General features: G+C 39.2%; 1 protein-coding gene across 11 annotated transcripts in view; it reads left to right on the forward strand.

Moving 5' to 3' along the window:
* The window catches only part of C6H13orf46 (chromosome 6 C13orf46 homolog), a 48,222-nt gene extending 27,842 nt beyond the window's left edge, over window positions 1–20,380 (forward strand). For 5 of the 11 annotated variants that reach the window (XM_072621871.1, XM_072621875.1, XM_072621872.1 and 2 more), the window contains 2 exons: window positions 8,028–8,109; window positions 10,331–10,487. In XM_072621871.1, the coding sequence (XP_072477972.1) occupies window positions 8,028–8,094 (67 nt within the window). In that variant the 3' untranslated portion in view covers window positions 8,095–8,109; window positions 10,331–10,487. Of the gene's footprint in view, window positions 1–8,027; window positions 8,110–8,632; window positions 10,290–10,330; window positions 10,488–20,297 lie in introns of those variants that run through there. The other 6 variants (XM_072621873.1, XM_072621870.1, XM_072621867.1 and 3 more) reach the window with 5 other exon arrangements.
* Window positions 20,381–21,277: the final 897 nt, after the last annotated feature.

Raw genomic sequence — 21,277 nt, forward strand, 5'->3', positions numbered from 1 at the left:
CGTTAAAGAACGGGATTTTGGAAAGGTAGTTAATTTCACTTAGTCTAGTTTAAGCCTTCATTCTGGACAGTGACAAATTAACTTGTAAACTGAGCTATTGAACTTGTTCCAGGTTCTTGGATTTGGTTATACTGGGAATCTAGGCTTCATGTTCTTTCTCCTTTGGTGAGACAACCCATCAATTTGGAGCTGGAGATTGAAGTTGTGGATTAAATGTCTTTGAATTCAACTCCTTTCCTCATTTTTACAGATAAGGAAACTGAGTCTTAAAGGAAGCACATAGATAGTAACTGAGGCAGGATTCCAAACCAGGTCTTCATGACTCAAAGTCCATTCCTTTATGTCCCATGCCAAAACATATATGCACCTTCTCTCTATATAGAGGTATATGTCTGGGGGTACTCAGAGATTGTCAGATTTGAACCCAGGTTTTCCTGATTTCAGGTCCAGTGCTCTGGCCACTATACCAACTAGTTGTCTTTCCGAAAGCAAATCAAGAAGTTCTGTGAACAACCACTTATCTCCATGATTTTCACAGTGCTAGAGTAAAGGTAGATCTATTTGCCAGTATGAGTCAAAGGTGAGACTTGAACCGGGTCTTCATGGCTCTGAGGGAAGCTCTCTATCCACTAAACCATATTTACCACTTATTGAGGGTGGAAGAATAACCTTCTCTTCAAATAATATAATAGCAAAGCAGGCCATTCTGATGGCGTGGTTAACAAATGGGAATTAAGTCTAATGTAAAAGAGGTGGGGAAGAGCTCCAAGAGGCAAAGGGTATTCGATCTCTGATCTTTTTATACTCCAGTCAAGGGTAGAATTGGTGTGGGGATAGCAAAGATTGAACACTTCCTCATTTCAGCTGAATAAAACACCCTGCAAAACATGACCATGAGTCAATAATTCTATAGTGAAGGGCTCAAGAGAGTCCTTCCATCATTTTTACAACAAAAATTCACATTTTGCTTGTACTAAAAGAGCAATTGTCTTAGCACTCTTGCAAACAAAGAGTTATAACTAGGTTGGGGCACACTAAATGAAATTACTATTTTCTTCTGTTTTTAATGAGTCAAACAATGAGGAACCTGATGATGGAAAACACCTTAAGTTGGACCAGACAGGATGAGGCCTTATTGATTATTTGACTTCTCACTAAAGTGTCAGACAATACTGGAATCTTGGAATGTTATGCTCACTCCAACCACCATGACTCATTCTTTTCATCTGAAACAAAGACTTCTCATTGTCAAGGAAGTCTGTGTATGCTTAGAAATGGAAAATATGGAGGGGAGAACTCAAGGTTTTGGGACCTCTCATCATTGCCAGGATGCAATTTAACTCACAGCACGTCTGTGCCTGAGTTGTCACGTACCAGATAGAGAATTCTAAGGGGAATCAAGCCAATTTCTCATCAAGATTCCTTGAGATCAGTCTGGTTCTGGTTCTGATCTAAGTCAATGACCATGAGAAAAAGTAGAGAAAAGCTCATGCTCAACTTTCCATTTTTGATCTCGTATCAGCTCTCCTCTACCAACCTGTGAATGCATGCATTCTGCCCAATCTGATTCCCTGAGAAGAGGGCCTAGGTGGTGCTCTAAGAAGGGGGGAATATTTAGCTCGGAGAGGAGAGGGCTCAGACGGAACATAGCAATTATCTTCAAGTATTTGACTTGTTCTGGCCTGCTGTAGAAAGCAGAAGAGGGAGTGATTGGTGTAAGTTTCAAAAAGAGGAATATTTAATCTGGGTATCAGGAAAAGTCTTCCTAATAATTCACTGGGGCTGTACAAAAGTGGGATGAGCTGCTTCAGGAGGTGGTGAGCTCCCCTTACCCTGGGAATCTTCAAGCAAGTTGAGGAGATGCTCGCTGGTGTATGAGACTAGATGGTATCCAAGGGCCCTTTAGACTCTGAGATTCTGTGATTATGCCTGTCAACCTCCTTCCTGCCCACTTCCTATTTTTAGGAAAAAACTAGGAACCTCTGCTTTGCCTCTTTTTATCTCAGAGCTGGAATGACTCTATGCTAGAGAAACAAATGCAAAGGACAGAATCCTATAGGAACAAAGCTACCTCTTTTCCACTACTCTCCCCCACCTCCCACACACACCTAGGTTTGCTGCCCCTTCCTGGAACCAGTATTTCTTTCTAGGGCTGGCAAGTAAATCTGCTCCATTTGTTCTGGTAATCACCGTCACTAACATTTATATAGCCCTCCAAGGTTTGCAAAGTACTTTGCAAATATTATCTCACTTTATGCTAACAACATCCCTGGGAAGAGGTGCTATTATTATCCCATTTGACAGATAAGGAAACTGAGTTTACACAGGGTCGCACAGCTAGTAAATGTCTGAGACCACATTGGAACTCAGGTTTTCCTCATACCAGGTCTAGTGCTCTAACTGCCATACCAACTAGCTGCCTTCCTGTAAGCAGGCTGAGAAATTCTGTGATTCCCAAAGTCATTTCCATATGAAAGACTGCTTGTTGAGACCTTGTAGCTACAGAACCATTTGTACTCTCTAAAGTGCCACATCTACGTTAGGGAAATCATTAGAAAGGAGTATGGAAGCAGGGGACAGAAATGGATGGAACAAGGTATTTGTGCTTCCTGGGTAATGTTTGAACAAAGACTCCCCTTTGTGTTATTTGTTCATCAGAGGTTTTAAGCCTTCCCAGTAATGCCTTCAACTCAACATCACATGCACACACACACACACACACACACACACACACACACACAAAGTACATACATGCATATATTTATCTTTGTACCAAGGAATTTGTAGGGTTTATATAAGCATGTGTATTTTATATAAAAGCAAAATTTTAAAAGTTTTTTTCAATGCCTTGTCCATCCCAGCATATATTTTATACTCTAGAAATTGCTTGAATTGCTTTTCCTCAACTCCTGGGTTTGCTATAGGGACCTTTAAATCTGGATTGCCTGATACTTCTGTCACAGTCTGAAGGGAGTGGAGAGAGAAATGATCAGGTTCCTCCCTAATGATCCAGCTGACCTCTGGTTCTGTCTCCTATCCTATATAAACTGTATGGATCATTTGAAGTGAAATGCTTTTGTGTTTCAAAGGAACACCAGCATTTTCATGGGCGCTTTTAGGCAAGTGTAATGTTAATGGGATGTAAGATCTTCTCTGCCCATTAATAAGCCTCACAGGCAGCCCATTAAGGGAAGCTTACTTAGAGGAAGCTTGCTTGTAGGAAGACTTTCACACCTTTTGCTAATTTCTAATTAGGCACTGAGTCAGGAGGGTTGTGATGCCCTCTGGTTCTGTGGAGGGCATATATACTTTGAAGTAAGGTTTTGTTTTGGGGGTTTGCTTATGAGAAGGACCTTGTGATTCCTGGTCGAGACTCTGTGTGGCCCTCTATTCAAAGTTCCCTGAATGCTCAGGTGTAAAGGCTCTCTTGATCCAGGGATATGTGTAAAGTACATAGCAATATTGCTTTGATTCAGGTAGTGGGGTCCTGTCTTTTGGTTTTTATTTCTTTGTTTATATTTTCTCTGTATTTTCTGTTTGCCTTTTCTCTGAAGTTCAGGGCACTGACTTTACCCTGAACTAGTGAATGTAACTTAAATAGATTGTTGACTCCTTAAACAGCTATCTTTCCTAGTAAAAAGCAGATCTAAGAACTCGTGTTAGCAACCATCTTGGGTGTGCTAGGATGCTTGCCTTCACAGCAAGCCAAAGGCTTCATATGATTGGATCATACGTTTTGAACAAGTCTACCTGTGCTCCCTATCTTTTCTCAATGTTTCAGGGTAAATGTAAATAATGATTGTTTATCTTTTGGCCAGAAACCCTGAAGGTCTTCCCCTCTCACTCTGATTTTTTTTTTCATTAAAGAGTCCATCCCTCGACTCACTTCTTAAATAGTCCTAATCAACGAATGGGCATTGACTCCATCAAAATGAGAACTCCCAAGGTTCCCCACTGATTCCTGGGCCGTCTCCAGTCATTCTGACTGCTGTCTGGCCGTTGGATCCAGATTGCTCCAGGGCAGAAAGTGAGACCAGTGGTTTTGCTCAGCCCTCCTTCGCTTAAACACAATTCACTTGTAAGTCATGGCATCATCTTCTTGATGTCACGCTCCTCTTTGAGAACAAAGGACAAACCACAGTCTGTAAGCATCGTGCAGGGATAGCTGGTAAAAGTTTAGTAACCAGCTCTCTGGAGGGGGGGGGAAATATACAGGACACATTTTAAAGTTTAATCTGCATTATTAATATTTTGTCTATCACTTTCCTAAGTCTAGACAATCAACAAAGCAACAAACCAAGCTCTGGTTTGTAGCGATTGCTGATTTACAAATGTTCACACTGAAGATTTAACAAAGGAGATGGCAGGGTTCAAGAGGGCTCTAGTACCTTTGCTCTTATAGCAGAGATGCCTATGGAATAAAGGGGCTGGGGGATTTGAAGTGTGAAGTTTGAGGATGGGCAAAGGGTGGAAATCATAATTTTCTTGTTCTGGGCTCCCCTTCAGGAACTTGGGGAAAATTTATTCCTTCACTTGGCAAGCATACTGGCTATGATCCATCCATCTATCTATCTATCTGTCTGTCTATCTATCTATCTTTATATCTATGTGTTTTATTAAGAGATCTATTATATATGTATATATGTTTTATTAATAGGGAATAATGGTTTTATAATGGTTTATGTATTCTCCAAGTGAATTATAATACTCAAATAGATCTATGATCTTGTAGATTTGGGGATTCACTCCAGAGGTGCAAATCACAACTCATCCACACCTGCCCATACTGTGTGACCTTTGCCCTTACCTGTACCACAGGAGGGCCACACAAACTGTGACCTGTCCATTTTCTCTTCTCACCATATTCCTTGATGATATCTTTTCCTCCATTCTTTGAATTTCTTTATTTTATTTCTTTTATATTTCTATTATGTTTCAGGCTGCTCAAAGACTTGTATCTAGAGGATGGAGTGCTAGACTTGGGGTCAGGAAAACTAGAATTTGAATTTTGCTTCTTTCACTTACTAAACATGTGATCATGAGCAAGTCACTTGCCTAACTTTCTGAGTCTCAGTCTCCTTATCTGTAAAATGAGAAGACTGGACAAGATGACCTCTAAGGTCTCTTCTAGTTCCAAATATGTAATAATTCTATGAATTATACTGTCCTGAAGTTTGACACTGAATGTTCCCTAGAGTCTCTGTCCCAATCCCAGGATGAGAGTTTTGGCATTTATGGGACCCATGGTGCTGCCAGTAGGCATGAACCAAAAAAGTTTCTTTCCTGGAGGCAGCTAAGTGGCATGGTGAATAGGGTATTGGTCCTGGAATCAGGAAGGACCTGAGTTCAAATGTGACCTCAGCCTCTTACTAGCGGTATGACCTTGGGCAATTCACTTAACTGCTTTTTGCCTCAGTTTCATAATAATAACAGTACCCCCCTCAAGAAGTCATCGTGAGCAGCAAATAAGATAATATTTGTAAAGCATTTAGCACAATGCCTGGCACATAGTAGGTGCTATATGCATCCGTATTCCTTTCTACTTTCGCTTCCATGGTTTGGCTATGGTTACAGCTCATGTGGGCTTGGAGATTTGGTTGTAGTATTTACAGCATTTCTAACAAATACTACAAATAAGAACTTAATTCCTTGTTTTGTTCATTGTCTAGGCTTATTTCTCAAAGAAAAATAAGTTCTTAAACATTTACTAGCATACCTGACTACAGCTCATCAGGTTGTGCAGATCATGGCTTAAGCAGCAAAGTGCCAAAGCAGGGATTTCCCCTGTCCTCAGCTCCCAGGAGGAGGGGCCCAGGGTCGTCTTTTAGAGGTGATATCTACCCACCAAGCTTGGAGAACTTGACCAATTCAGTTACAAGGAAAAAAAGTCCCAAGTAAATGCTTTGGTTTTTGGCAGGATCTCACAACCACTGCACTTTTCCAGGAGACTATTCCTTTTGGTCTGAGATCTGACAAAAGATGCAAATTATTCCCCACTTTAATAAAGTAATATTATATTAATATTGATAATTAGTAAAATGATTATTAATTATTAACTTCTATTAATATTATTAAAATAATAGGAGTATCATGAATAGCATTTATATATTCAGTGTTTTGCAAAGAACTTCATATGTATTATTTCATATAATCCATACAACAACTCTATGAGGGTAGGTACTATTATTATCCTTGTTACAGGGAATTGAGGAAAGAAAAGGAAACTAAGACCCAGAAAAGTTAAGAGCCTTGCTCAGTCATATAGCCCATGGTATCTGAGGCAAGATTTGAGTTCAAATTTCTTGACTCCAAGTCCAACACCCTATCCAGGAAGCTACCACACATTTAGGTGTAATTATTCAAATTATCTAAGACCATCAGGCTCAGCAATAACTTATATTTTCATAGAATTTAAAAATCGTACTCAACATTTTCCTCATAACCCTGTGAGTTAAGTTGCTTGGGTAGCATTATACCCATTTTATAGATGGATAAACAAAAGATTTGGGAGGCGAAGTATCTGCCTAATGTTACATTGCTTATACACACATATACGTATGTGACATACATGTCAGGATTTGACCCCTTATCTTCTAACTCCAAGTTCAGTTCTCCTTCCAGTATACTACATTGTACTAGTTACCTGCTGTAGTCACAAAACAAAACATGTATACACTTAGGGCCTGCACATAATAGTTTACCCAGAGTTGTTGGAGATGGGGAGAGGTCAAAAATTTCCCCTTATCTTTAGGAGTATTGCACTAGTGTTGTATGTGCTTATGGTCTTCTTTGGGCTTTTAGGCCTGTTATTCCAGTCCCTTGTGGTTTCAACACATAGCTATGGTTCCTGGGGATCCAGAATGAAGCATGTAGTTGAGGGCCTTCTCCATCAGATGTTTCTAGTTGTCGTTTCCATTACCAGTCTTGAAGACTAAGTCAGGAGATGCAGCATATATCCTAAATCTATAATCCTATTCATAAAACCCTATGATCCTATAAATTGTACTGTCTCAATGTCCAACACTAAGTACTCCCCAGAAATCCTACCTCAGTCCCAGTATGAGAATTGTGGTTATTGAAACTAGCCCAGAAGTCACATTCTTTTGGGCTCAACACACCACTGCCATGTGAACTTCAACCTCATGATACATTCATTGGCAGTGCTGCTCTCTTTGTGAAGACTGACTTGTTTGATTGTAGCAATCAGTCCCAGAATTCATTGATACATCTGTGGATTTTAAAATGCAAAGGATTTTGCAGTTTAATGCAAATGAGCAAGGACCTCTTCAGCTCCCTCATTTCAACCTTTAGAAATGAATACAACTGGGAGACTCTGAGTTTTCAGTAGGCCGGTGCTGTACAGAGACAGATTTAACCCTGGATGGATGGCACTCAAGTAAGAAGGGATAGGCCAATGCTGATTGGCAGGCGTGGAGCCTCTTGGGAAACAGGCCTTCCGCTGATGCATGATGGCTAGAGTCTGTTTTCTTGGCTCAGTCATCCCACTCCTCTCTGTCTTCCCACCTTGTTCTTCCTCAGAGTTGGCAAACATTTCCCTTCCTTCCATTTTCCAAGAAAATCCTTCCTCTGGTTGTCAGGCTCCCTGGACCTGATAAGCCAGCCAATTGTTCATTTCCTAGCCAAGAAATTGGCTTTGAAACAGAGCTCCCCTAAGCCCTCATCAAGGACAGTTTGGCCTTAAAGGATGGTCAGTATGGCCAGTCAATATTAAAGTTAACAGATGTAAAAGAAATGTGAATATGTTTCTGAATTCCTTTAGGTTAGTTTCATTGACCAGTTTGACTTTGGGGTAGAATTTTTAATGGTCCCTACTATACTACAATGAGATGCTTATGTTTTCTTCAGCCTAGTGATATTGAGAGCAGTAAAAGTTGGTGAGGAAATCTAAGCAGCAGCATGAGAGAGAGAATGAGAAAGACAGACAGAAACGGAGGCAGAGAGAGGAGGAGAGCTGGACTCAGGGTCCTACTATTCACACTGTTTTCTTTCCTCCTTGTGGCGTCCAGATCAAAGACCATGTGGATATGCTGTTTTCCAGTCTCATCCAAGAAGAAGTCAAAAGGAAAAGCATAGTAACCTCTTTAAAAGGTAACTAGAACTTTGAAAAGGCATGTGATGCCATCGTGAAGAGAGAAAAAGCTGAGGGACAAAGTCATTGAGAGAACTAGAGCTATCCTCAGCTTGGTCTTCACTCTTCCAATTCCCTTGTGCCAAGTTCCCCTGTTTCCCTGCCTAGAGAAGGCCCGCTGGCTTTGTAAATTGTTCCTGTTTCCTATACTCTGGTCAGCAACTTGTCCTTTTCATTTTTCAACTTTTGGGAAGGCCAGACTCCATGGGTATGAAGAGTCCTGACCAAAACAATATGGTGACAGAGCCTTCCCTCTTAAAAAAGGGCAGCCCTCAAGTTTAAGGTAGGGACTGGGCATGGAAGGGGATTCATCAGCAGGTAGTCCTTGAATAGAAGAGAAAAAGAAGTTCAGTAAGTACCACTGTGTCTTATATGTCCATCTGAGCCTAGGATGGGAGTATGTTGTGGAAAACAACTAGTGTGAAAATAGTCTTTTAAAAAAATAGCCCTATTGATTGAGTGGTGAATGTGATATTTTTGTAGGAAAAGAAGAGAAAATGAGTTCAACTTTAGCTTCCCTTCCTGCTCATCTCCAGCGATTACAGGAATACCTCATTTTATATCAACTTGTTATATGGAATTGTTATGTAGAATTTTGAATTTTAGAAATGATAAATGTAGGGAAATAATTAATTGTGTGTAATTTGAAGAGTCAAGTTTGAGGTATTTTCAGTCTACCACATCATGTCTTAGGTAATAGAACCTGCTAGTAAAACAAGATTTTGGAGCCCAGCTGTATTAGATTCTGGTGTCACTTGATAGGACAAAACCTCTGTGGACTAAGGGAATATTGAAGCTTAGATACAGTTCCCGGGAGGCTGAATGGTAGGGAAGGGTTGGAAGAGGAGAAATTCTCAAGTAGGGAAAATACTACCAAATATTCCCAGTAGGCACAAAATTGCTCTTGGTGGCATATCTCCATCTCACCTCCCCTAAAGTTTTCAATTCATTCTATTTGAAGAGTTTTTGCTTGTGGGAACAGATTTCAGAATTTATGAAAGGAGCCAATGGAAATCTAAGATTTTTTTTGCAGGCAGTTTGCCTGCAACATATTTGTTCTGTGATGCAAGATACAGATGTTGTGATCACCTTTGACCTTAATTCTCCCCTTGGACATTAGGAGAATGCAAACATATGACCCCATTGCCTATTCTCCAAGAGACTGTGCCCTCTGTCCCAGGAATATCACGACTGTCTCTGACATTGCTTTCCTAGCCATGCAGTAATCAAGGGAATTCTGTTGCTCATTCTCAGAGTGGGAGAATACTATGAACAAATTAGCACAGCTCACGGCTAGGACCCAAAGGAGGAATGTACCATCTAGGATATGTCTATGTGGTACGGTCATGTGCATTAGCCTATGCACACTACATCATCCAGGCTTGGACATCTTCCAGTGCAGGATTATGCAGGCTGCTACCACATCTGCTCAAAGGTCAAAGAACAAGAGAAACCTACTTCATAATGATGGACAATCTCTACTCAAGAATAGGTTCAATTAAATCTAAGATGACCTTAGGATCATAGATTTAGAATTATAAGGGAACTTAGTGGCACAACAGAGAGAGAACTAGTTCTAGAGTCAGAGGACATGAATTCAAATCTCAGTTTCTTACCTGGATGGCCTTGGGCAAGTCATTTAACTTATCCTTGCTTCAGTTTCCTCATCTATAAAGTGAAAAGGTTGGATTGGTGGACTATGAGGTTTCTTCCAACTCCAGATCTGTTATTCTTAGAGGCTATCAAGTCCAATGTCATCATTGTTTGTTGAGCTGTTTCAGTCATGTCTGTCTCTTCATGACCCCATTTGGGGTTTTCTTGACAGAGATATTGGAGTGGTTTGCCATTTCCTTCTCCAAATCCTTTTACAGATGTGGAAACTGAGACAAACAGGGTTAAGTGACATCCAGTAGTAAGCTAATCAGTGTCTGATGCTGGATTTGAACTTATGAAGATGAGTCTTCCTGACTCTAGGTCCAGTCTTCCATCTACCACTATGCCACCTAGCTGCCTCAGTAAATTCAAGAGAGAGTGAAGAATGCACAGAAGGGCAGACTTGATTGCCTTGGCTCAGAGGTATCACACAGAGGAGGTGGGAGAGGGGCTGGGTCAGAATCTAGCTAGGCTAAAAGCTAGCACAAGCACATGCTAGGGACAGATACTTGTTTTCTCTGTGTGCAGGGAGCTGAATGTTGTCATTATCACAGAGAAGGGCTCTGACCAGGCGGACCAGGAGAGTTGCCCTGGGACAAGCCAAGACCAGCCTGGAGGGGCCACTTTTGCAGAAGATCAATTGGGGACCTCCCACAAAGAATTAAAATCTGAGAAAAAGAAAGCAGTTGAAATGGGGAAATGTCTCTATTTGTGGCCTGGGGAAAACCCAGCTCAATATATAGATTTGAATTTACATAGTTGACAAAGTAGGGAACTAATTCTCTCTCTGATTTCAAGTCAAGCTTAAGATAATTGCGGGATGTTGCAAAACATTAGATAGCAACACATATTGATAAATAACCTAGCTCTAGTAGGCTCTGTAAAAACCCAGAACAAAACATGTTAGACCAGAATTTGACAAGCTCCTCTACATGTGGATTCAAGGGGTAGGTAAAGGATTACTCAGATGCTTTTAGGGAAATCAAGAGTGCCCAACACCAAGATACGACCTACACCTTTGCCAAGATGACTCTGATTTGCTTATATCTGGTCATGCTAGGATGATCTGCCCTTCAATCAAAGAAAAAAATATATCAATCCAACCTCTCCTTTAAGAACTCACAAAGTCAGTAAGTCAAATTATGTACCCTTACCTTGTATGCATCTTCTAAAAGCACAGTCAAAGGACCTAGAAGGAAGAGCCAAGAGCTTCTGGATGAACATCTCAGAAAGACCAAGAGATAAGAGGGATGACCCATCTTTAAGGTAGAACAGATACACACAGCCATCTAATGCACTCTGTGCAAAAGTAGGAAAAATAAAAACTACTAGAGAGGCCCTCACTAAGGGCTATTTTGCATGGCTTTAAGGAAGTTTGAAAACTTTTAAGTTTCAACCTCAGGTTCTGATAAACCAAAAAAGTAAAGGGCCATTCATAAAATATGTCTATTCATTTAAAAGCTATTTCTGGTCTGCCACCTTCCTACCTACATCCCTGGGTACTTTTCCTGATCATTCCAATGGACATATTCTGGAACATTATGGTCCATGAGTATTGTTCAAATACACTCATAGTATAAAACATTTTTAAAGGATGCTTGGGCTTTCCTTTAGTGTTTTGGTCAAAACTTATGTTTGGGTCAGGAGTCAGACTAAGAAAGACCTTCACATAAACCAAGAGAACACACAGTATACATCTGGCAAACATTTTTCTTGTGTAGATCATTTTTCTCCACAATATAGCAAGTGCTCAGTAGACAAGACATCATTCATTAATACTCTACTGCCTGCAGTACACAGACTAGCAATATGGTGTATGTAATACTGCAGTTTTCAGAGCGCGATCCAGGTACCCCTGTGGGTCCCTGATACCTTTTGGGGGGTACATTTGGTCGACTTTTTTTATAAGAATAAGACATTTTAATTTCAAATACAGAAAATATCAATAAGTAAAAAGCTCTTTGGCATCCTCAATAATTTTTAAGAGTGTAAAGGGGTCCTGAGAACACAAATTTTAAGAATCACTGTGAAGTCCATAGTGGGGTACCTTGGAGGTAGAAAGACTTAAAGTCCAGCTCTGTCCCTGGAACTTATGAGCTGTATGACCCTGGGCAAATCATTCATCCTCTTAGTGCTTTCCCCCCAACTCCTCCTGTAAATCTCTTAAGACTATAAATATAGACCTTGGAGAGTTCCCATAATTCTATGTCCTATCATTGGCTTAATACTATTTTGGACTCTTATATTTGTCATTCAATAGCCATGACTGCCTTGGAAAGCACTTCTGTAAGCACAGATGTGCCTTGCTTTAAGTTTTATTATTATGCATCAAAAATAATTATGCACAACAAATAAAGAAGCATATTGTCCCAATTGAGTTGTTTGTTCATTTCAAGAGCCATAGAGAAAATCCAAATTAAAAAAAAAAACTTCTATAAATTCAGGGGCCTATATTTACTTTGCAAAATAATCTGGCTAAAAATTCCTTTAAATAGAAGTGTCTCCTAGAGTATTTATGATATGATTCAATTTTAAAATATTTTATTTACTTGAAACTTTTCCCGCATAGAGAAGAGGATGATGGTGGTGTGCAATGTGTTTTAAAAGGTAAGAATCTTGACATGTATTTTGAAATTCCGGAGTGGCAAGAAGTTTCAAGGCTAAATTCTGAAGAAGAATCAATTGACCAAAGATTATCATCATTCATCCAGATTCTAGAAATGAGGTCTCTACTTGGTGTCCAGAAAGACTTGGCTGGATTTCTTCTCTGGCCACCTACCTAGATTTCCCGGTAGCAATTGAGGTAGAAGTCAGAGTGGTTGATTTCCTGCTAAAGAGGATACTTCCTCTATGCATCTTCCAAACCAAAGTTGGGAGGCACATTCACATCTGGCTTCATAGACTAATGCCCAGTGACCTATTCCCAGAGCTGCAGAGTCATCAAACTTTTCCACAGAAGGTGACCATCTCTCTTCTTGTACCTGCACAAGCTTTCCCTCTGCCCCTCCTTTTTTTTTTTTTTTTGCCTTCAGTGCTATCAAATCTTTCCATTAGCTTCCAGAAAAATGGATCTCTCCCAGAAGGAGGAATGAGAAAGGGAAAAGGTACAAATCTTTTGAAAGAGAAGAAACCACTAAATTCCTGGGGACATATTTTTTAAAAGTCAGATTATGCGTCAAAAATAGTTATGCAAAACATGTAACAAGGATATTGTCCCCAGTTCTGTTTGTTCATTGCAGTTCCATTGTGCTGGACATTTTGAACAAGGATATGACCTTCAGAGCTAACCTATGATCTGGGTCCCACGTAGTTTGCTGTTTCAAAAATTAGGGTTTTTTCCTCCCCAAGAGTGAGTAAACCCAAGATAATCATTGGAATCTTAAGTTAAAAGCTAAGAGCTTCAGTGGGCTCAAATTAGAGTCATGAAAGGATTCTTCCTAAAGAAAAGTTAACACAGAATTTAACAGTATCAGAATACTGTCTGGTATTTCAGAATGAAACTGGGGTAATCAGATGACTGTTTAAATTTAGTGAGTGAACTTAAACCAAAGTTGACACACAGGATGCATGTGAGTAATCTCATATCCTCCTCTGCTGTGGTGCTTATCATGTGCCAATGGTAGGCATTAAAAACCCAAGTATTACACTGGTAAGCAGACAGCCTGCAGCACTGAATGAGCCAGCATTCATTCCCAGGGGGTCACTCATGATTAGTCTCTAGAAAAAGGCCCTTGATTAATCTTTGGTCCTGGTGACGCACTCTGTTCTAACCTGTGGTTTTAATATGAAAACCCATCAGCAAGTCTTCAGTCTGGTCATGTGGTGTAATTTTTTTCCCTGGGGCCATTGAGACCTGTGTCTGAAGTCGTTTCCTCCATGGCTGATGCCTGCATTCATCCCCTGTTCTCTGGAATGAAGTCATGTTGGCAGGGAGTGGAAGTGTCTCTTTTCATCCTGACCTCTCAAGCCTACTCTAACATAAATTAAAGAGCCCAAAGCAAACGGTGGTCTATTAACATGATGAAAACTCTGTAGCTACTAAAAATGGCAGGAATATAGGCTAGTGTTATGCATGGTAATTTATATATGAAATGTTAAGTGAAACAGATCACTGACAGAATACACACTATATACACACTTTTAATATAACTAAAGTTCATAGTAACATGGTTTTATCAGTATATTCAGATACTTAATTATATGGTTTTAGTGTCATGAAGCTAGAAGGGAATTAATTTAGAAGTCATCAATTCCAACTCCCCTTCATTTTAATTTGTAAAGAAAGTCAGGCTTGAATAGGTTAAGTAATTTGCCCAAGATCACACAGATAAATTGGAAAGCTAGATTTGAAACTTATGTCTTTGAGTTCAAATTCACATCTCTTTCCACTCTACCATTCTACCTACATTATAGATCTAGAGCTGAGGGGGCCCTTAAAGACTGTATGAGTAAACAGGAATTTACTGTGTGACCCTGCACAGATCACTTTACCCTGTTTGCCTCAGTTTTCTCATCTGTAAAATGAGCTGGAGAAGGAAATGGCAAACCATTACAGTATCTTTGTCAAGAAAATCCCAAATGGGGTCATAAACAGTTCAATACAAGTGAAAAAATGACTAAAAAGTGATCAGGTACCCAGAAGTTAAATGAGCCAGGGTCACACTAGTAACTGTTGGAGGGGGACTCTTAATCTAGTGCCCTATGTACTATACCATGCTACCTCTCTCATGCTAGAGAAAAAGAATTTGGAGTTAATGGAAATAGTCTTGTCTTTATCATGCTTAGTGAAACTCAATTCTGATTTGATAGTGGATTCAGAGACCAGTAAAATGTAGTAGAAAGGAACGAAGAGTCAGAGGACCTGAGTTCAAATCCCAATACTGCCTTATATTGCTTGTAAGACTTTGGTTTGCCATTTCCTTCTCCAGTTCATTTTACAAATGGGGGGAACTGAAGTAAAAAAGGGTTAAGTGACTTGCTAAGGGTCACAAAGCTAGTGTCTAAGGCTGGATTTGAACTCAGGTCTTCCTAACTCCAGGCCCAGCACTCTATCCACCATACCACCTACCTGCCTGAGACTCTGGGTAAACAACCTCAATTCTCTTAGTCTGTTTTCTCATATGTATAGCATGAGGAGTAGTACCCAACTCAAATGGTCAGTTTCCCAGAAAAGCCTACTCCATTAACTCCAAATTCATACATAGGGCACTAGATTAAGAGTCTCCTTCCAACATTCACTAGTGTGACCCTGGCTCATTTAACCTCTGGGTACCTGATCACTTTTTAGTCATTTTTTCACTTGTATTGAACTGTTTATGACCCCATTTGGGATTTTCTTGACAAAGATACTGTAGTGGTTTTCCATTATATTGACCCATCCCAGGGTCAAAGTACTCTATTGTTGTAGCCTACATGAGAAGCAAAGCAGAAACTGGGGAAAATTTTTTTTGTGGCAAGTTTCTTTATAATAAAAGTCTCATTTCTCAAATATATAGAGAACGGAATCATTTATAAAGACAACAGCCTTTCCCCAGTCGATATTCAAAGGATATGAATAATTTTTAGAAGATATCAAAGTTATCTGTAGTCACATGAAAAAATGTTCTTAACATCTTCACACCTATCAGACTGACTAACAAAAGAAAAGGAAAATCACAAATATTGGAAGGCATGTGGAAAAATGGGGATACCAGTGCATTGTTGCTGGAGTTATGAACTGGTTCATCCATTCTGGAGAACAATTTGGCATTATGCCCAAAAGGCTATAAAACTGTGCAGACTCTTTGGTCCACCAATACCACTATTAGGTCTGTATCCCAAAGAGATCAAAGGAAAAGGAACCATACCTATATGTACAAGAAGATTAATAGTTACTCTTTTTGAGGTGGTAAAGAATTGGAAATTGAGGGGGTGCCCATCAGTTGGGGAATAGCTGAACAAGTTGTGGTATATGGTTGTGATGGAATAGTATTGTACTATAAGAAATGATGAGTAGGATGGTTTCAGAAAAACCTAGAAAGATTTATAAGAACTGATGCAAACCGAAGTGAGAAGCACTAGACGAACATTATACAAAGAAACAGCAGCATTGTAATGATGATCAACTGTGAAATACTTAGCTACTCTGATTAATATATTATCCAAGATAATTACAAAGGACTCATACTGAAAAATGCTATCCCCCTACAGAGAAAAAAACTGATGAACTTTGAGCTCAGATTGAGGTATAATTTTTTCAATTTATTTTTCTTGCTTTTTGCACAATATAGCTAATATGGAAATATTTTACATTATTTCACATGTATAATTCATATCATATTGCCTACCTACTCAATGAGTGAGGGAGGGACTGAAAGGAAGGAGAGATTTTTTTTTTCTGGAACTCAGATTTTTTTTAAAAAGTGAATATTACACATAAATTAGTTAATTAAATTTTTTAAAAGTACTCTATTGGTCCATATCCATTCAATGCCATAGCTCACAAGCTCCTACTAGTCTTTTTACTTTTACTAATCATTCAGAGTCATAATGTGGTTAAAAAAAAAAAAAGCAAAGGTACTTAAATAAATAATATAATAAGAAGAGTAGCTTTGAAACACTTCTCTCACAAGCTTGGAACATGCCCACTAGTACATAATTCCTAAAGGGCAAACACGTGTAGGGGGTACCCTTTTGGCCAGGGCATATCTAGACAAATGACTTATGCCTCCACGTACAAGGGCCAACAGTGTCTTCTGTTGATATCATGGGATCCCTGCAGGGTTTTGCTTCCTTTTGGTCTCATGAGTTATGAATCCTTGCAGAGGTGTATATCTTCTAGATGAATAGGTGTGATGTATCTCCTACTGATCACACAATTGCAAATTGCGAACCATAACTAGGTCTCTCTTCCCTGACCAAAGTTTTGCAGACCTTCTATGCTTTTAGCTTTTGCCTTCAGCTGATGGAGTTCAGCTGAGATTCTACGTCTTCCTCATAGGAGGAGGAGTAGCCCTGCCATCATTCCTGTTGCTTAACACCCATAGACTTTTTACTATAGCTCTTTTATTTTTTAAAATTTATTTTTAGCATTTTAAAAAATGAGTTCCTCATTCTCCACCTTTCTTGTCTCCCCCCCCATTGTTCTTGTCTCCCCCCCATTGAAAAAGCAAGCAATATGCTATTAATTATACATGTGAAGTCATGCAAAACATATTTCCATTAGTCATATCACACAAAAGCAAGAAAAATAAAGTGAGAAAAGTATATTTCAAATTGCATTCAGTTCATTAGTTCTCTCTCTGGGGACAGATATCATTTTTCATCTGGAGTCCTTTGGAATTATCTTAGATCATTGTCTTGGTCAAAGTAGCTAAGTCTTTCACAGTTGATCATTGTTACAGTGTTGCTGTTACTGTATACAATGATCTCCTGGTTCTGATCATTTCATTTTGCATTAGTTCATACAAGTCTTCCAGTTTATTCTGAAATCTGCCTGCTCATCATTTCTTAGAGCACAAAATCATTCTGTCACTATCATATACCATAATTTGTTCAGCTGTTTCCCAGTTGATGGGTATCCCTTCAATTTTCGATTTTTTGCCACCACAATAAAAGCTACTATAAATCTTTTTGTACATAACAGCTCCTTTTCCTTTGATCCCTTTGGGATACAGACCTAGTTGTGGTATTGTACTCTTTCAAGAAAAGGATGAGTACTCACACATTTATAAAGCTAAGCTTGCTTGCTTCTCTAAGCTTTAACTGAAATGAAATGGCTACTTCTTCTCTAGAAGAAAAGTCTTTGACCCAGACCAGACTTTCTGGAACAGAGAACCAAAGTCACCTACTAGTACTTTCAGATCCAAGTCTCTATTTTGAACTGTACTTCCTGGTCATCAAGGGCAGCATCTCTTTCAGGAGTCCCTAACCAACTTAGGGTTAGGAAGTTCACATGATTCTCCAATTAGCTTCAAACTTCTGAGCAATTCCTAATTAGAATTTATTTAGGAATTACCTTTATAGAAAACTAGACCAGGCTGGTGATCTGGTTTAGGGTGGACTCTAAGTGACATGACACACACCTGTTTCTTTGAGCAGCTCCTGCTTTTGGCTCCTCATCCCCTGGTCTGCATGTGTGAGTACCTACAAGGGGGGGGGGGTGGGAGGGAGAGAGAGAGGAGAGAGAGGAGAGAGAGAGAGAGAGAGATAAGAAGAGGAAGAATGCAAGAAGCCTGGACAAATCTTTGATCATCTATTGCTGTAGGTCGCCATAAAAGGAATAAATCAAGATTGCTTTCAGGGCTCATAGAGTTCAGAACCAGAAAGAACCTCAGAGATTTCTTAGAAAAATGGGTCCCAGAAATGGTGGAATGCCATTGCTCAAGGTCACACAGTTAGCATACAGCAGAACTACTATTTCAATCCAGTTCTCTGACTCCAAATCCAATGCTTTTGTCACTGCTTCTTGGCTGGCATTAGGAATAGAACTGCTACGATTTCAGGAAGGAGTGATACTTCCTCTCTTTGTTCCCTGAGGTTTCTTTTGCCAGAGACAAAGCTGTTTATTGCTCAGAGATTAAATGTAATATATAAAACTTACAGTAAAGCTTACTAGGTGGCACAGTGGGTAGAGTGCCAGGCCTGGAGTTAGAAAGACCTGAATTCAAGATACACATGCACATGCACATATACATATGTATCTACATACAATACATACATACGTACAATATATCATATTTTATATTGTTATATTATTCACATTATGTTACATTACATTATATATTATAATGCCATCTCCTATCATATCATATATTATATCATGTCAGTTCCACAGATGCAGTGAATAGGGTGCTGGGCCTGGAGTCAAGAAGACTCATCTTCATGATTTCAAATCCAGCATCAGACACGTAGCTTGTGACCCTGGGCAAATCACTTAACCTTGTTTTCCTTGGTTTCCTCATCTGTAAAATGAGCTGGAGAAGGAAATGGCAACCCACTGCAGGATCTTTACCAAGAAAACCCCAAATGGGGTCACAAAGAGTCAGACACAATGGAAACAACTGAACAACGTTAAAGTTTAAATGACTAGTATCAGAAAGATATTTGAACGGATGAAGGAGGAAAATGATGAGAGAGCAGAGGGCTTTAAGTACAGGATAGGGATGGGGGAGCCAGAGAACTTAATAAAAAATGAAATATAACCTACTGCACAAATTTTTGCCAAGAGCCACCTTATTTCCTGTCATCTGTGCAAATATCACCTCCTGAGAAATTATTTGGAAATCTCCAGATTATGAGAAACTTGGTACTCACTCTTGCTAGAAAATCAACAGTTGCCAGAAATCAACTGGCCAGAAAACTAGGGTTTGTCTAGAGAAGTTATAGAGCCCAGCACGCTCCTCAGAACACAAAACGTTCTATAAATATTTGTTGATGAATTACAGTCATCAGTTTAGAAGTGAAATGGATCTTAAAGGTCATAAAATCACAAATGATAAAATCATAGATTCAGAGGTGGAAGGGACCTCAGCAAATGTCTATATCAATCCCCTCAGTTTGTAGATGAACCAAAGTCCACAGAGTTTTAGGAACCTGCCCAAGATCATTCAGCTTCTAAATGGCAGAGGTGGGTTTTGAACCTAATTTTTCTAACTCCAAATTCATTTAGTCCAACCTTTTCATTTTACACATGGTTATGATAACTAAGGCCCAGACATATGAAATTACTTTTCCAAGGTCATGCAATTATTAAGTAGAAGAGAAGAGATTCCAGCCCCCTTTTTCTTCCCCTTAAAAAAAATTATTTTTAATTGATGGAATTAAACAAACATTTCTATAACATAGTGCAATTAAAAAAGATGATTGCACATGAAACTGCAAATCCACTATGCAAACTTGCTATTCTTTTCAAATATACAACAAAATTATCATGTAAATTTCTTTTTTCCCTTTTCTTTTTTCTCCCCTCCTTTAACAGACGAGTTTTTGTCAGATTCTCCATTTGAAGAAAGCGCCCAGGCCAGTCATTCTCACTCTAGTCCTCTTCTGGCTCTGCTTCTGACTCCCTCCAAGTTGCTTCCCTTTTTCAGTTCCCTTTTATATATAGTCTTCTCCCATTAGAACATAAAATTCTTGAGGGCAGGGCCTGTCTTTTTGTTCTGTTTTGTATTTTGCTTTTTCTTTCTGTTCCTAGGGTTTAGCCTAGTGCTTACTTACTGACTTGACTCCAATACCAATGCCAGTGTTCCCACTGGATCAAACTGAGTTTATTGAGATGAGGCTATTTCATAAGTTAATTTGAAGCTAGTGAGCTAGTTCTGGTATCAGAATTAGGATGAACCACTTGGTGGTTCAGTGTGAGTGACAGGGAACGTTAACGCACAATGACACTGTGAACTCGGAAAATATTTATTGTTTATCCTTGCTTTTAAAGCTTTGAAGTTTTTAAAATTTGACATCTATTTAAAATATGATATGAATGTTTCTAACATAGTAAATTTCCTTTTCTTTCCAGAAGATTAGTGCCTTGCACTTAATACATGTTTAAGAAACCTGTTTGTTCAATAAAATGAGAAAGATTACTGACTGTGATTCCGGGTAAGTCAATTTTACATCTCTTGGCCTCAATTTCTTTATCTGAAAAATGATGGGATTGAACTCAGTGATCTCTAAGATCCTTTTTAGCTCTAACCCCATGATCCTATAATGTGGATTTATATGACACTATGATAAATTGATAAACAGAGTCCTCTAGTGGTTATATCACCACATTGCTGCTTATAAATTGATTCATATCTATTTTGTTTTTTACAATTACATAATCAAAGGACCTTGCAAAGGAGGAAGAAGAAAAGTTGCATCATGATGAATAGTTATTGGTAAATTTTAACTCTTTATCTTGTTTCTAATGAAAAAAAGTTGATTTTTTTGACCACCATCTGGTAGGTATGAAAATACTGCTTTTCACCTCCTTCCTTCCCTCCCTTTCCCCCTCCTTCCTCCCAATTACAGTTATCCAAAAGTAGAATGGCTACCTCAAAATTTCCCTTTACTGGAGGTCAAGTGGAGGCTACATAATCACTTATAGGCCATTCATGCTTTGAGCAGGGGTAAAGGCTAGAGAATTATGGAGGTCCTGCCAACCCCAAAATTTAATGATTGTACCAGTGGCTGTGGATGAATTGTAGTCTGAGAGGGGAATTAAACATCTTTGCCTCTCCCTTCATGTGGCCAAAAGCATCTCCTTTGCTAGAAAGCTTGAAATTCCCTTTAGAATCAATCCTTTAGATTAATGCATCAGTTCCAGAAAGCCCATATTAATTATTACTTCAACAATTCAAGGCTTCCCATGAAAGCAAAGAAAGGCCCACCTTTTTAAATACCATAATTCCACTGATGTTCCTGTAAGGCAATAAGTCCACCAACTCAAAGAATTAAAAGTGAGCACCATACAAAGGACAATGGAGAATTGCATGATGGGTATGAGCAAACCAA

This window comes from Notamacropus eugenii, chromosome 6 (genome assembly GCF_028372415.1).
Source record: "Notamacropus eugenii isolate mMacEug1 chromosome 6, mMacEug1.pri_v2, whole genome shotgun sequence".
Classification (NCBI taxonomy): Eukaryota; Metazoa; Chordata; class Mammalia; order Diprotodontia; family Macropodidae; genus Notamacropus; species Notamacropus eugenii.